The sequence below is a fragment of the Crocodylus siamensis genome, chromosome 2, assembly GCF_052110815.1.
Source record: "Crocodylus siamensis isolate JL-2025a chromosome 2, ASM5211081v1, whole genome shotgun sequence".
NCBI classification, from domain to species: Eukaryota; Metazoa; Chordata; order Crocodylia; family Crocodylidae; genus Crocodylus; species Crocodylus siamensis.
The window spans coordinates 252,070,579-252,087,135 of record NC_143396.1 but is presented as its reverse complement, the minus strand read 5'-3'; the positions used below and the strand labels follow the sequence as shown (position 1 = coordinate 252,087,135).

The 16,557-nt window shown below is 45.3% G+C and overlaps 1 protein-coding gene across 1 annotated transcript; it reads right to left on the bottom strand.

Annotated features, from left to right (window-relative positions):
• Positions 1–292: 292 nt before the first annotated feature.
• PNN (pinin, desmosome associated protein) lies at positions 293–16,343 on the bottom strand. The gene is made up of 9 exons (XM_090033647.1): positions 16,058–16,343; positions 15,771–15,842; positions 13,958–14,026; positions 10,941–11,013; positions 9,176–9,270; positions 5,968–6,043; positions 3,851–4,006; positions 3,615–3,753; positions 293–1,860 (listed from the first exon to the last, which is right to left on the bottom strand). The coding sequence occupies exons 1-9, from the start codon at positions 16,168–16,170 to the stop codon at positions 575–577; spliced, it is 2,079 nt and encodes a 692-aa protein (XP_089889773.1). The 5' UTR covers positions 16,171–16,343; the 3' UTR covers positions 293–574.
• Between the last annotated feature and the right edge of the window lie 214 nt (positions 16,344–16,557).

Here is a 16,557-nt window from a genome sequence, read left to right as displayed (position 1 = left end):
TAGAATGAGTTGGTGTGGAGAAGAAAGCAAAAGGAACTATACCAAATAATTCACACCCCTGCAAACGGTAGGAGGGGGGGAAAAAAAAAGGAGCAGGAGGAAAATTACAAAAGGCAGCATCTTTGTAAGCAGCTGCTTAAATGTAGAGCTAAAGGGAAGTTAAGTGTTAACACGACATCTCAAACATTTTATTTAAAATGCACATTTATTTCTACAAAAAAAAAATGTATGGTACAGAAGTAGAAGTGATCACACCAACTTAAAAGATTTACCTATTAAAATATACAGAGAATCTTAATGAGTACAGGGTATTTAAAAAATGCAAAGGGGGGGTTAATTTTTTTATTTTTCTTACATTTTGGGAAGAGGGGACTTCACATAATTTTGATAAGTTACCCTTTACAAAATTATGTAAAAAGTACAAGAGTGTCTGGTAAACAGTCTGCATTTTTCCAAAAGATTTTTTACAGCATGCAATTGTTAAGGCAGCCTTCTCCTCCTCCTCATAAGGAATCCTTTTACTCAAATAATCTTCTGCTGCAAAGATTAGGCTAGGGAAGCCTGGTCTCTTCTGTTAACGCCTTTTGTCTTTCCTGTCTGATTTACGGTCTCTTTCACTCCGTGAAGTTCTTTTGCCTGACCGACTACTTTCTGATATAGACCTCTTTCTATCAGACCTTGAACTTTTATCCTTTGAGCCTTTTGCATCTCTGCTACTACCTTTTGAAGACTTGTGACTTCTATCTTGTCCTGAAATATCCCTTCGCTTCCTATCCACGCTCCTCCTGCGCTTTCTGTCCCTATTATGACCCCTTCCTCTGCTTCGACTTCTGCTCTCACTGCTGCTACTGCTACTGCTGCTACTGTCTCTGCTGCTACTCCCAGTAGTGCTACTACTACTGCTAGAACTACTGCGACTACTACTGCTGCCACTGCTAGAGCTACTTCCACTACTACTGCTGGTTGAACTACTACTGCTAGTACTACTACTGCTACTACGACTTCGACTCTTGCTAGATTTGTTCCGTGTCCTACCCCTGCTTCTACTCCTGGTCTTACTCTTAATTTCTACACCTGTTGCCTGAATTTGATCTGTCTGTGCCTCAACCACCTTTACAGACACCACAGTGGCTTCATTCTTTTCCGTCTGAGGCTCTTGATCCTGAACGGACTGAGACAACGGAGGTGGCTGTGGCAGTGGCACAGCCTCTGGCTGAGGCTGAACCTCAGTCTCAGTCTCAGGGTGGGCTTCAGATTCCTTTCCCCATTTCTCTTCAGGTTCAGCGTCAGTTTCTGGTTTGTTAGCTTTCTCCTTCTCAGGGGAAGGAGTGTCACACACTTTTTCTGGCTGAGCATCACACTCAACTTCTAGGTCAACTTTGCCATTTTCATTTTCTAAATGTTCTACACTATCTGCCTCATTAACTTCCACCATGTCTTGCTCATTATCCACTGACTGAATCCTGTCACCTTCCATTTTCACAATCAGAACATCTTCCTGCTGACTATCCTGCTGCTTGTCATTCTCCAACACCTCAGTTGCCTCTTCTGCTTTAACCTGCATTTCATGTTTCTGTTCCTCCTCCTCCTGCTCTCTCTCTGCATCACTATAACCTGCACCTGCTTTTCCTCTGTCCTCACCTACCTCCTCCATTTCTACATCATTGTTCTGGTTACCTGTCTCCAACTCTTCCACCTGCTGAGCCACCTTACCCTCTTCCTGCTCCTTGTTCTGTTCTTCCTTCTTTTCTTCATTCTGCACCTCCTGCTGTTCTTTTTCCTTCACAGATTGTCTTCTGGGTCTGGCCTCCATTTTGTTAATTTGCTCTGCAAATTCATTGCGTCTATTTTCAAACAGTGCTGAAGAGCAAGAGGCAAATGAGACAGTAAAACTCGGATGCATATTTGAAGAAGTTACAAGTCAAGTGTAACTATTTGCTGACTTGTGCTGAGATTTATATGGCTATTTTGTTCGCACAATAATATAATCCTGGTCTCTCTTGTGTTTAGTCTATTCAAGTGCAATCCAAGAGGTGGCAATTTACCCATAGAGTCAGCAAAGAGCATACTAATCAGTTAAACCACCACCCCCAAAAAATTAAGTTTAATGAAAGAACTGTCACACTTGATCACTAGAAGCATTTCCATTTTTAGACTAGACTAAAACTAATGAAAAAATATTAGCATATCTGGAAACCAAATAGCAAAACATTTTCATTTTCTGGAACTTTTCTGCTACTGGCACTGCTAATGTGAATGAAATGGAAACAGTAAGAACAAATTAGGTGTTAAAAATCAAGTTTTCATCAGGTCAGATATCCAGGCAGACGCACCAATTTTTAAACTAGAACTTAATCTGACTTGTAGAAAAAAGTCAAATGATATAAATCCCAAAACAGAAGTGGCACTGGGGGAGAAGACAGTAAGTAGGAAGATGCATTTGACTAGGACTCAACTAAATTAATAATTTCTCCTTTCATAAACAAGTATGACATAAACATGTCATATGTACTGTTCTGCTTGAAACTGCTTCCTAAAAAGGAAAAGGAAAAGGAACTCAGTTCTTCTGGAAAGCATATGTGTGTGTGTATTTAAGAGACCTTTTTCATAAGTTTAACTAGAAAGTGATCATTCAAGCACTAAGTGATCATACAAGCACTAAAATTGTGCTGTATCTACAGAAACGAAGTTGTGAAAGCTTTGGTAATGGATGATAACGTGAAGCAAGGACTATAGCTTATTCAAATGTTTAATTAAGAGACATTTTCATAGAACTTTCCTTTTAAAATACAGCACTAGATAAATGAAACTTTTAAAAAAGTCATTAGATATTACTGATTTAATGATCACAAGTCACCTTCTAACCACAAAATCACCACTGACCATAAGTACAACATGCCAGGAGCACTGTTAAGGTGGTCTTGGTGGTTGTGGTATATCAAAAACTCATCTCTGCAAGCAATCTAATGCCATCTTTAAAAAAACAATAACAATAAGTCTCTGTTGCATTAACAGAAGTATAATCTGTAAGTCATAGAGGGTGATAACACCATTCTACTTGACATACGTTATACCTTAACTCGAGGACTTTACAAGAACATCTGAGAAGCTAGAGACCTCCCAGAGCATAAATCTATATCAATAGCTGGGCAACCAAACTGTACAAGGAAAATGTTGAAAAACCTAGGTCCGTTTAGTTTGGAGAAAAGAAACTAATGGGACTTGACAGCTTAAAAAAAATGTGAATGGTTGCCATAAATAAGATTGTCACAGTGTTTCTCTATCTGTAGCAAAACAGATTCAGATCAAATTTCAGAAAAACCTCCACATAAGAGTAGAACACTGAAACAAGATACTTAAACTGTGGAATGGCCTTCATTAGAAATTTTTAAGAGGCTATCTGATTTAGAAAGAGTAAATCCCTGCATTGGTACAAATAGTTGAATTAGATAACCCTGTTTTCTTAGGCTAGATAAGTATTTTAATTCAATGACAAGAAAATGAAGTTAAGTGAAAAGAAATAAAAAAAGAAAAAGAACATGTACAGCAAGAGGTAGAATATCTCATTTGAGACAGGGAGACACTGCCAAGCGACTCCCAAATAAACCACCTACCATTCAACTTTTTCTGCGACTCTTCCATTAGCTTTTGTGTAGCGGCACACATCCGGCCAGGTATGTAGAACAGATGGGGCCTTGTCCTGGTTCGTATATATTTAATTATTTTGGCATTATGTTCATTCCATTCTTCTTGCTGAGAAAAAAGGAGAGAGTGTTAAATAGCTCAAAATATAGTTTTTGCAAAAGAACAAAAGGAACCCTCCTTGCCTCCTCCAAAATGTAAGACTTACCAACTGAGCAAGTTCGACCTTTTGTTCCAATAGCCGCAATTCTGTCTGTTTAGCACGTCTTTCTTCAAACAATTCTCGCCTCTCATTTTCAACTTGCTTTCTCTCCTCCTCCGCCTGTACTTCAAGCTTTTGCTCAATTTCTTGACGCCTCTTTTGCTGAAGATCAAGACATATTTTTCTTAACAAAAATTTACACAATTTAGAAACTAACTTACTCTGAACTCAGTTTATGATTATATACATGATGAAGGAAAAACAAAACAAAAAACAAAACCAGCAAGGTTTCACTGCATGATAGTTATTTACAGGTTCACAAAACAAAAAAAACAAAAGGGGGGGAAGGATTTTTCAGGCTGCTATTCAGGCTGGTTTCATATTCACTCTATATTCACTCCAGTTTTGCCCCTGATATATAAATGCATAAAAAAGTTGTCAGAAAAAAAATTCTGGAGCTCAGACACATGTTTTAAGTTGTTTTCCACAGAAAAAGAGATGTCTGACTAAAAGCTGACATTGGCAATAGGTACTAGTACTGTTGTATCTAAATAATATTGAATATGTTGACAACATACAGATCCCTAATTGTGTTTCTATTATTAAACTGGTGATCTGATGCTAACTTACAAAAGCTGAAAAATATATAGTTAAAGAATCTCACAGTAGTTTTGCATAAGGTATCTCCCAGTGTTTGAAGCTATGTGCATTATAAAACTCCTCAGATAAAAATCAATGAATATAAAAAACACATGCATTCATTAAGGAAATTAGGTGCACAGAAGCTTAGTGTTGTGCTGAACTACAGAACTAAGAGAGGGTAGTAGAATAGTTACAATTACGGTAATTATGGTAAAACATGATATATGGTGATTTGAAAGCAGCATGATCAGTGATCCTGGTTTTCCCTAATAAAAATAGTAAATTGTTCGATAAACCCCCCCAAATCTGCTGGTGCCCCTGACTTCCCCCTCCTCTCCCCACAGCCCTGCTGGTGCCCCTTGCCACTGCAGTGGAGCAGAGCCTGGCTCCCCCACTGCTGAGCACACCCCCGGGGGGGGGAGGGGGGCCCTGTGCCCCCTAGATTGTGTTGGGGGCAGGGGCTGTGCACTGGCTCCTGCTCTGCTGCCCTCCTACAGGGCCTCCGCAACCTGGCATGCGTGACCTGGTGCTGCAAAGAACAACAGGGCTGCGCAGGAATGTAGCTTGCTGCCCCAAGCTCCATGCATCCCCTGCACACATGGCTGCAGCGGGGTTGGCGGCATGGGGTTGTTAACAGGGGACGTGTCGCCAGGGCAGCATGGAGCTTGCAACAGCAAGAAGCTTTCCTGACTCACTGTTCTTTGCAGTGCCGGGCTATAGACACTGGGCTGCGGAGGCCCCAGGGGAGGGCAGCAGGGCAGGAGCCTGAAGTGGGCAGCCTGCACCTGCACACAGATGTGGGGGGCAAAGGTCCCCTCCTCTGGAGTGTGTACAGCATTGGGGAGCCAGCCCTCATGGCCTTGTTCTGCTCCCTGCAGCCCCATCCTGCTCCCCACCAGGGTCCTGAGGTTGCACATTGCAGCCCTGGGCCCCAGGCCCTGCCTGGCTGGGCAGTAGCCCCAGCCCTGCCCAACTGCTTCCCCCGCTAAGGTGGCTTCTAACCCCATGCCCCTTACCCTTACGCATGGGAGCTGCTGACCTGTGGTGCCCCCTGCAGGCTGGAACTCTGCCAGCCTGCAGAGAGCTTGTTGCAAAAATGCACAATCCATGGGTTTCTCCACTAAAATGAGAAATCTACATTCGCCTCCAGTAAAATCTGTGGTTTTCTTTGCTTTTCTGTGGGAAACAGAAAACCTAGATCCAGGTCATGACCATACAGGGATTCCACTAAATTGAGGAACAGCAAGAAATCACAAATGAGAGTCCTCAGCCAATGTTTATATATGGCAGTTAGAAGTAACTCTAAAAGCTAAATTAAACTCTTAGGTACTAAATGTCAGAATTTGGCACTTAAAAAAGAAAAGAAAAGAAATCAGTGCACCTGCCACAGATATTTTCATTCCTTGCGTTGAAACAGTAAGTACCTAATTTTACCTTACGTGGAACAGATTTCAGGTCATAAAATTAAAAGAAATAAGTACCCTTTCAGTAGCAACTGTGGACTCTTGTTTAAATTTCTGCAAAGTACCCATCAACAAGCCAAATATACGTCGATTCCTGAATTAAAAGAAAAAAAGAAAAGTTTAGAGGCTCCGTTTAACTTCAGAAAAAAGGTCTGTCTGCCTAAACAGTGAAAGAAATTACTTCCCATTAGTAGCACCTGTTTCTAAAAGGGCAGTGTCAGCAGTAAATTAGCAACAGCGTATAAGGATTATGCCAACAGCGTAGAATATTATTTATACAAGTCATATTAATCTGTGTAGGGTACTTTACCTAATTAGATAAGAAAATGTCTCTGCCTAGAAAACCTCATAACGTAACAGATAATTAGGGTGACAAAGTATGAGAAAAAATAATTACTGTGAAAGTCAGCATAAAGTTTATAATACAGAAAAAAATGACCCATAAAAAAGACTGAAAGTGGGATACTGCTGCAAATAGCACACTCCTCCCTCCTCCCCCAAACAAATAAAAAAACCCACTCAAAATATGAGCAGAAAGTGTTGTCTACAACATGAGCAGAAAGGTGGCAGAACAGATGATCTATTCTATTACTCGTTTACTGTGTGACCTCAGCAGAATCATGTCACTTTTTAGAATATACCTCATTTACATAAGCTGACCCCCTTCACACCCCACCTATTTTAAGGCATCTTCTTCTTTAATCCTCCACTTTTACATAGGCCTGTTTTTGCCCCTCTTAGGAATATTACTTTCTTACTATAATATTCCCTACCTTCCCCTCCTACTAACTTCTGTAGCCCTGTATTCTTGGATAAATGTCCAAATAAGTTTATTTGATCAACCTGGTAGATGCCACAAGGTTCAAATGCAGTGGCAAAAGGTAGAGAGGAAAGGAAAGAGACCTGCAGGCTTGGCTGCAAATCCAGAAGCAAGGACAAGTCGTCTTGTATCAAATGGACCTGTCTGCGGAATGAAGTCCCAGAGAATACTGGCAAATCCACAATCTGACATTTTGTTCTGAAGAATACGAAGGTTTTCCCTTTAGGAAGTGCTTCTGTAACATGTGACAGGCTACTGGCAAGTGCAGGGTGCTGCACTTAGGCAGTAGAAACCAGCAGCACACTTATAGAATGGGAAACTCCCTTCTTGAGAGCACGGAGGCAGAAAGGGATCTTGGAGTCATTATTGACTCCAAGATGAACATGGGCCGACAATGCGAGGTCTCGGTTGGCAGGGCTAACCGCACCTTGTCATGCATCCACAGGTGCATCTCAAGTAGAGCCAGGGAGGTGATCCTCCCCCTCTATGCGACACTGGTCAGGCCACAGCTGGAGTACTGTGTTCAGTTCTGTGCACCCCATTTCAGGAGGGATGTGGACAACATTGAAAGGGTCCAGAGGAGGGCCACCTGCATGATCCGGGAACTACAGGGCAGACCCTACACTGAAAGACTGCAGGACCTAAACCTGTTCAGCCTTCACAAGAGAAGGCTATGGGGGGGACCTAGTGACTGTCTATAAACTCACGGGGGTGGGGGGGGACCAGAAGAGTTTAGGGGAGATGCTGTTTCCCCTGGCATAACAAGGAACAATGGACACAAGTTATTAGAGAGCAGATTTAGATTAGACATCCACAAGAACTACTTCACAGTGAGGGCGGCTAGGATCTGGAACCAACTTCCTAGGGAAGTGGTGCTGGCTCCTACCCTGGGGATCTTTAAGAAGAGGCTTGATGACTACCTGGCTGGACTCATTTGAGTCCAGTCTTTTTCTCCCACCCAGGCGGGGGGTCGGGCTTGAAGATCTACAAGGTCCCTTCTGACCCTACTTCTATGATTCTATGAACTCCCCACCAGAATACGAAGGGGAGGTGCTGGTTCAGATATCTGTGCCCTATCATAAATAAGTTTTCCACTTGGCTCCTTACTCCAGATCAGGCTCCTGATTTCCCCCAAGACATTTAAAATGTGGACCAAGTAGCTACAGACAAGATGCTTTTGAAGCAAGTGTGTTAAACTGTAGACTGGGAGAAGGCTGTGTGTGAGCACAGCAGATTCAGCTATCTGTTGTATATTCAACACATGTGGAGTAGAATGAGTTGGAAATTCTACAACCTACCATAATGCAAATAATGATGAACAGAAAAATAACAGAACATAAGGCTATAAAAGGAGTAAAAAAATTAAAGCAGAGTTATAGGGAGACATAATATGTAATGTTTCAAAGACAATGGCGAGCTTGAAATAGAAACAGAAAAGATCCAACTGACAGGTACGGATTCTTTTACAATATATCGTATCAGATGTTTTTCTAATCATGACTTCACTCAAAAAAAGTACCACACAGGCTTCTTCAGTGATTCTTAAGTACTGTTAAAAATTAAACAGAAGTCTGATAAGTACATTTTTCTTTGGTATCCTCTGTTCTCAATAAATTTGGACAGCAAGCACATTCCATCTTATTTTTCTGCAGAGCTGCACCAATATATTGGTCCATATTGTACTAGCCCAGATAAAATGAAAATTTACATTATTGGCAATCGACTTCTTTTGGCCCATGATGTCTCTGATAAATGCCACATGCCTGCCCCGCCCCCAGGAGGGTGGCTACCCACGGCCCTCTCCTGCTCCCCACTGGGGCCCTGTAGCTGTGCATTTTGCCCCCAAATGTCACGCATTGCCCCAGCCCCAACCACAGCCCTGCCCAATGCCCACCCTCCATACAGGGGTCTTGATCCCCTTCCTCCAGACTTACCTGCAGGAGCTGCTCTCTAGGCTGCCTGGCAGTCATGTGCATGTGTGCAAGTAGGGCCCCCAGCCTGACTAATCCTCTTTCTGCTGCCCCCCCAGCCCCTTGTAAGCTGCAACTCTGCCAGCCTGCAGACAGCTCTTTGCAGAAGTAGAAAATCTGCATGCTTTTCTTAAAATAAAAAATCCACGTTTCGGGGGTTGAAAGGAAAATCCATGTTTTTTCCCCCTATGGGAAAATGAAAACCCAAATCCCTGCTAATGAGTCAAAATGACATGCAATATTTGACAATGACTGTGCCCATTCCACTTCAAGAGGTTCACATAGGCCCAGTTTATACTCTTCTGGCAGCTCTTCAAAGTCATCCTTAACATATAAGCTTAAACCATACATTTCAGAAATGTAAAATCAAGTTTTACATTAGGAACAAAAACACCAAAACACTGTATATCTATTAAGCAAAAGGATTTCTAGATACCTTTGTTTTCCCTTCTCATCCATATTTTGATCCTGAATAAGGTCTCGACGTGTTCGCTCTTTGGAGGTAGCAACAACGGAAGACTGCAACGCCGGCTACAAGAAGAACATCACACTCAATCTGTGCTCCATTAACGTGCTTTTCTCACCCAGTTCTACACTTTCCCACATTATTAGGGACCTACCAAATACATGATTTCACTATTTCCTGTGAAACAGCCAGTTCTCCGCACTTTTTCATGGGGAACCGACTATGAAAAAAGCCAGTAAAGAGCTGGCAAAAAGCTGTCTCCTAGAAGGGCAGGGGGAAGGGGAAGAGAGCAAAAAAAAGGGGCAAACTGCCCATCTCCTGGAAAGGGGCGGAGGGTGGGGTGAGTGGAAATACCAGAAAAAAGCCAGCTAAACGTCCCCTTCTCCTGAAGTGGAGAGGGAGATGACAGATGGAGCACAGCAAATCAGAGGCTCAGCTCGAGGTCAGCTCAGTCCAGGAGCCAGCCAGAAGTGGAAGGTGGGGGAGCTGCAAGAGATCCGATCCTTGTCATGGCAGAACAGCCCTAGCCTCAGCCCCTTCACCACGTCCACCATGAGGTGCACTTCCAGCCACTGCCAGCAACAAGTGGGACCAGGCTTCTGACCCCAGTGCAGCCACCTGGAGGCTCATGGCTGCCTGCTTCAAGCAACCTGGGCTTTGGGCAGGCCCTTGCTGCCTGCTGGGGCACTGGACTGCTCACAGCAGGTAGCTACGTGCCTGTACTTCATTGGGGTCTGGAGCCCAGACCCCACTCACTGTTGGCAGGAACATGGCAAGGAAGGGACCAGCCCATTCTCCACTGCAGACCAGGCTCCAGCTGCACGTGCAGGGGCAGCGCAGATCCCACTAACACTCCCTTGGACTGCAAGGAGGCCAAATGCCACAGTTAAGACCTGTGCTACCCCACGGCAGTGGCCCAGGTCCCAGCTCTGTGCAGCCGGAGCAAAAGCAGAGACTGGCAGCACAGACTGGCCTGCCCCACTAGTGCTTGGGTGTAGGAAGAGAAGCTGCCCTGGGACTATCTGGGGCAGCCACCATCTGCAAGCACCTTCCCCCAGCCCCATAGCTTGTCCCAGGAGAGGCACATGGGGGAAGGGGGGGCCAGAGCCACTGAACCAGAGCCCTCCTGCACAGGGCTGCTGCACTCGCACGGCTCACCCTACCCTTTGCAGCTGGGCCCAACAGGACTGGGATGGGGGTAGGGATGTGCCCCCCTTGCTCCCCCACTGCGGCCCGTTACTGCCTCCCACAAAGATGGCAGGCTTTGTGGGCATGCAGCCCCTGGCAGTGGAGCACAGCCCTAACCCCTTCCCCAGAGTGGTCTGTGAGGTCCACAAAGCAATGAGCCGGGCCAGGACTCCAGACCCTGGCGCAGCCACTTCCAACCTGGCAACTGCCCATCACATCCATCTGGGCTTTGGGCAGTTACTACTGGCCACGGAGCCCAGACTACTTGCAGCAAGGCTTGCAGCCTCCCTGAAGTGAGCAGCCTGGGCTCTGTGGCCAGATATGGTATGCCAAGTAAAATGGCCTTGCATGCCATGCTCTGGAGGTTGGGGCTTTCAATCAGTGCCTGGGAAGGGTAGGACTTAAGGTGCCCCTCAGTCCAGAGGTGTGGGAGGTCCGTTTTGCTCCACCTTCAAAGTGTAAGCCCCAGCTGGGATATAGCCACAAAACTGGGGGCCCCAACTGTATAACTGGCTGCCCATGAATTCAGTAGGTCCCTATAGATTACCTTTTTAACATCTTCATCCTCTGCGTCGCTTTCATGGCGTGATTCTCTTCTTGTCCGACGTTCTCCACCCAGCCTAAAAAAAAAAACAAACAAAAAACAACTATCAAAGACAACTGAGAAACTTATTCAAATATGTTCTATGTTCTGGCACTACCCCCAAGACCGCATGTTGTGAAAACCAACTTTGCACAATTTTCCAGTAGTTTAGATCATGGCCAAGAGTATTAAGACTAAGTTCTGCAGCTTCACTTAGAGAATTTAAGCATTATCGTATAGAAGAACTGCATTAAGACCCATTTAATAGGCTAAGAGATAGGATTGCTTCTTTAGCTGCTTATCAAATGCCCAAGGTAGTGGTACCCACAGATATTACTTCCAGTTCCACTAACCTCTCTGCCTATGCTGATCAAATGTCTAAAAAATTCAGTATCATATTCACATAACTATTTGAGGACACCATTCAAGCGTTTTCAGATTCATAAACCACTTTGACATTTCAGGGAAAAGATGCTGTCAAAGTAATCTAAAAATGCTGAAATTCTCACAAATTTCTGGAAACATCACAATTTTACAGACTACTGGATAGGAAATTACAACAAAATACTCCTCAAAGAATCAAAACAGTGAATTTTGTGAGAATTTAACCTAGATCATTTTTCTAATGTTTAAATCTTGGAAAATGGGTTTACTAAAAATAGATCCATAGGCTGCGTTCAGATAAGAATGGATGTTTGTTTCCCTGAGGACAAGTAGTAGGGCACACCTTGTTCTGCTGCTACTTCTCCTTGGGGAATGCCCCGGCAGGAAGCCTGGTCAGCAGCTGCAGTGTGGCTCTGGCTGGCCAGGCTTGGTTTTGGACAGCCTGCAATGCTGCCAAGTGTGCCACCCCGCTTTTTTAAAGTGTGGGTTTTTTTGACTCCAGGATCTCCCAGGGCCAACTGTTCCCATGCCCCCCAGCCCTAGTGCTGCAAGGTAGCAGCACAGGGAACACCTGCACATGTGGTGTTTGGCACCATAGATGGGTCTGTGGTGCCACATACTATGCATCCATGCTTGTCTAGATGCGACCACAGGGTGTATCCACATGAGCAGGAGTGTGCATTTCCCTGGGGACAAGTGCCACTGCTACTTGTCTTCTGGGAAACACCTGTGCCACTTATGTTCTGGCATACAGCAATATGCTGGCCCCATCAGCCTTACTTGGGGTCTTGGGGGTCTCCAGGAGCTGCAGCTGCAGTGCTCCTGCAGCAGAAAGCTTTAGCTGGCAGCTGGAATGTCTCTCCAGCCAGCCAGGCTCCAGTTTGGGGCAGCACATGTGCTGCCCCATTTTGGTTTTTCTTTTTTTTTTTTTTAAAGTGTGGTTTTGACCATGGGAATTCCCCCATGCTGCAAAGTAGCCATGCAGAGAACACCTGCATGTGCAGCATGTACAATATGTGGTGCTGCAGATGGGTCTGCAGCGCCACATACCACATGTTCGTGGTCATCTGGATGTGCCCAGCCTCAAATTACAATTTAGTAATTGAAACAGTGATTTAAGCTCATAAGCAGTTAAACCACTGATGCTTAACCTTTGGGTGCCGTCGGCTGGATGAGCCTCCGTCAGCCTCATGCTGCCAAATCAGGGCCATGCACTGCACCTCCCTCAGCCCTGCACAGAGCCTTGTGTCGTCTTCCTCAGCACCATGCAGCTGGATCAGGACCCTGTGCTGCCTTGCTCAGTCCTGTGCAGCTGAAGAAGGGCTTCACACTGCCTCCTTCGGGCCCACACTGCTTCCAGCCAGCCCCTGTGTACCCAGATCAGGCCTGGGCCACCTCTGCACACTACTCTAGTGTGTAATATAGCTTGCAGGGTTTCCCATGGGCCTAAACATTTGGCAGCAGGGGATTGGCAGTTGCTGCCACTGCTGCCCGGCAGCCAAGTTTCTGGACCTGTGGGGACCAATGAGGACTGAATGGCATGGCTTGACAGGCTAGGCCTGTGAGCCAAGTACCCTGAGTGCTTTGCTGAATAAGGGCTGACTGAAGAGCAGCAGGCACAAGTTAGGAACGAGGCTCTCTCTTTCACTTGATCCAGCCTAAAGTATCAGCTCTACACACTCCTAAAACAGGTAATGTACAGAAGCTACTTAAAATACAAATACATATAACCTAAATCTTGTTTTACTGAACGAGTATTTAGCTCTGTATTAAGTGGTAAAAGATTTAACTCCTCTTAAACTGCACATTGAGGGAGGCATATCTTAAATCTTATCTGAGCCTGCAGTGAATCAAAATTTGAGAAAAAAAAAAGACCTGCTTCTACAGAATATATTTAAATGGGACAAGTTTCATATAAATTTTCATTTGTCAATAAAACTGGTAAGGTTTCAAAAAGATAAAGTCCTTACCAAGGCCCAGATACTGGCAAGCAAGTCCCATGTACTCTCAACATTCAACCCCTCTTATCTTGTGGTGATAATGGTAAGACATTTAAATATGGCAACTCAAAAATAGAGAAGCTTTAAATGAACATCTTTAAAAGGCCTAACAAAAATCAGTTACACATTCCTTTAATTGTTTATTAAAGGTGACATGCGAAAAAATAAAGAGAATTGTAGGACTATATAATCCACATATCTAAATGCTTCCATTAACATTAAAATAAATATATACACCCAATTTTACCCCCATCAGAATTATGGAAGGTATAAATCAAGACTGATAATGCAGAAAAAAAATGCAATTTTTCTTTCCTGGGAGGCCCTACATAAGGTATATTTTTCAGAGAAGAAAAAATAAACCAGGATTTCATGACTGCTGAGACAAAGTTATATTGCTGTTGGTCCGACACTGGTCCTGTAAAATCATCACCATCAAAAGTTAGATTTGGAACAACCAATCTTGAAGAAGCTTATCAATCTGAGATTATTTCACAAACTATTACTGATTCTGAGCATTAGATTTACTACGTCAGAACAGCCATTTACCCTAGTGTAGGCTCTACACCTACTTTTTTTTTTTCCTTTTTTACCTACCTACTGGTTGCCCCTTCAAGATCCCTCTGTTTGGCTGGGGGTCCTCCTCCGCTATCCGAGAATCCACGCCTAAAAAGAAACAGTTAAAGATGATGTCCAAGAACAGGTCAGGAATCCCAAATTCAGGAGTTCCTAACCCCAAATCTGCTTCTGGTTTACAGTTTCATGGGCAAGTCTGTTTTTGTTCAGAGATGGCAAAGGTAATAAATTTAAAGGCAGCAGCAAGAATACAGCATTTTACAAAGACCAATAAAATGGCCAATATTCTTGCTCTACGGAGCAATTAATTTCAAGTCAAATCCTGCAAACACTGATTCACATGAACAGCAATACTAACTTAAGCAGTGTCATCGCCCCTCCCCCTCATCAGCTTCAGTAAGGCTACTCATGCAAACAGAGTTACTCAGGTTATAAATGTGGGCAGTTTAAGACTGCTGTATTAGTATTAAATTTTCACCAAAAATAAGAAAGTTAAAAGAGCCCGTAAGTCTACTTATTCAGTACCAAAGAAAATACATTTTAAAATGGAGCAATGTTAGGAAATAATTCTTCCAACTTATAATTTTAAAGAGAGAAACAAAAAACATTCCACTTCTTGCCACCAGATCCATTTCATTCAAAGTTATATATTATGATTGTTAGCAGTTTTAAAACTTCTATCCTTTGGCTTCAACGAAGACTTTTGCTAAAGTAATACCTCTTTTCTGACACGCTGCCAAGTTTTGCTTTTGAACCATATCTAAACATTACGCTTACAAACATAACACCAGAACTTGAGGGCCTTGTTACACATTATACTGTAAGCTCCACAAATGTTAATGGACATTAGTACTGGCTCAAATTTGGATGAGTCACAGGTCAGGCCAGCAGAAGCCTGGAGGTCTGAAAGGAAGAATCCTGCCCCCCTCCACTACAGTCTTCCCCTCTGCTCCATAAGTTCTTCCCCTTCAATTTCTGGCTGCCTGCACCGACTGTCTCAGAGCAGCAGGCAGAGAAAGGTTAACCAGTTTACCCTCCCACCCCCTTCTCCAGGCTGAGCCTGCCTAGAGCAGCAGCAACACTTAATGCTTCCCTTTCTGCTCCCCTGGGAATATGTGTGTGTGTGTGTGTGTGTGTAGGCGGGGGGGGGGGGGGGGGTGAAGAAGAGGCAGGATTTTTTTTTTTTTTTAAACACTAAACTGTAGCCTAAAGTAGCTAGCTACTCAATAGTGCACCACCAGCTGGGTACCACAGATCAGAAATAATCATGCCCTGGGGTGGTGTAAGTTTGAGAAGCATACTAAAAACTAGTTTTAGGTGTTAACATGTGGACAAATCCAAGGGTTAAGAGCTCCAGCAGCCACCTGTGTAACAAAGCCCTGGCTCTCTTAGCCCCACATCCCATCTAGGCACCAGACAGAACCCTATACAACAGCACCCAAGCACCTTACCCAGCAATTCATAATCGGGGGCTGCAAAGCACTAGCAGAAACACAGACACCTGGCACAATCCCCCAGAGATGGCAAATGGGAATGCTTAGAGTTGAGAGCATGTGACCCCTGCTGGGACCTCCCCAAGGTCTCTGCTACAGGAAACCGCTCCGCTATTTCATTCCACAGACAAAAAGAGAGGTAAAGCGAAAGCTGCCGAGCCGCTGGCCAAAGGGGAAACGCAAGTCTGAGGCACGCGGCTCCAGCCCTTTTGAGCGAGGAGCCTGCGGCTGCTCTACAAGCAGTGCCTGGCAGCCTAGCAGCAGGGCCCCAAAGGGGAGAAATCTGGGAGAAGCAGCGAGGGCAGAAGCACGCAGGAGTCAGGGGCAGCGCTGGTCCTTACCTCAGCAGTAAACTACCGCGGCCTCTACCTCCACCAGGGCCTGCGATGGGTAACAACCTGCTTTGAGGGGGCCTGCAAGAAACGGAGCGTGCATTAGGAAGGCCGTGAGCCGCCCAGAGAGCTCGAAGACCGCCCCAGAGCTCCGCACAGGCGGGCCAGGGCCGCCCAGCGCGCCGGGCGAGGGGGAAAGCACCCGCGCCCTCGATCACGGATCATGACCCCTTCCTCCCCCCGCTGGGGGTAGCCCGGGGGGGGCCCAGGCGCGGAGCGGACACGCCCAGCCGCACCTGACATCGTTGGGGTCCCGGCCCGTGAGCTTGCGGATGTTCTCGTCCACGTGCTTGAGGCTTTCCTTGGCCTTCTCCAGCTGCTCCTGCAGCGCGCGTACCGCCACCGCCATCCCGCCTACAGCGCGGCCTAGCTGCGCCCCAGCGCAAAGCACCGCTGGGTAACGGGGAGCGAGACGTGCCGCCCGCCCGCGCCCCGCCAATCAGAGAGCCAGAGAGATCGTGGCAGTAGCCAATTCCGAGCCGCCTCCTCGCGCCAATGCCCCAGGCCCGAGTCAGAAGGACGTTCTCTGCACCCAATTAACCGCCTGACCAGCCAACCAATTACAGAGCCGCACATCGGAGTGACATGCTTCACACCCAACCAACCAGCGTCCTCCCCTGCTACGTCCATAAATCCCTGAACGGGCAAGCAGAACGGCGTTGCCTTTTAACCAATCATTGTCGCTTCGTCTCTTCATATCAACCAATCAGAGAGTCAGAAAGAAGATTGACACTTC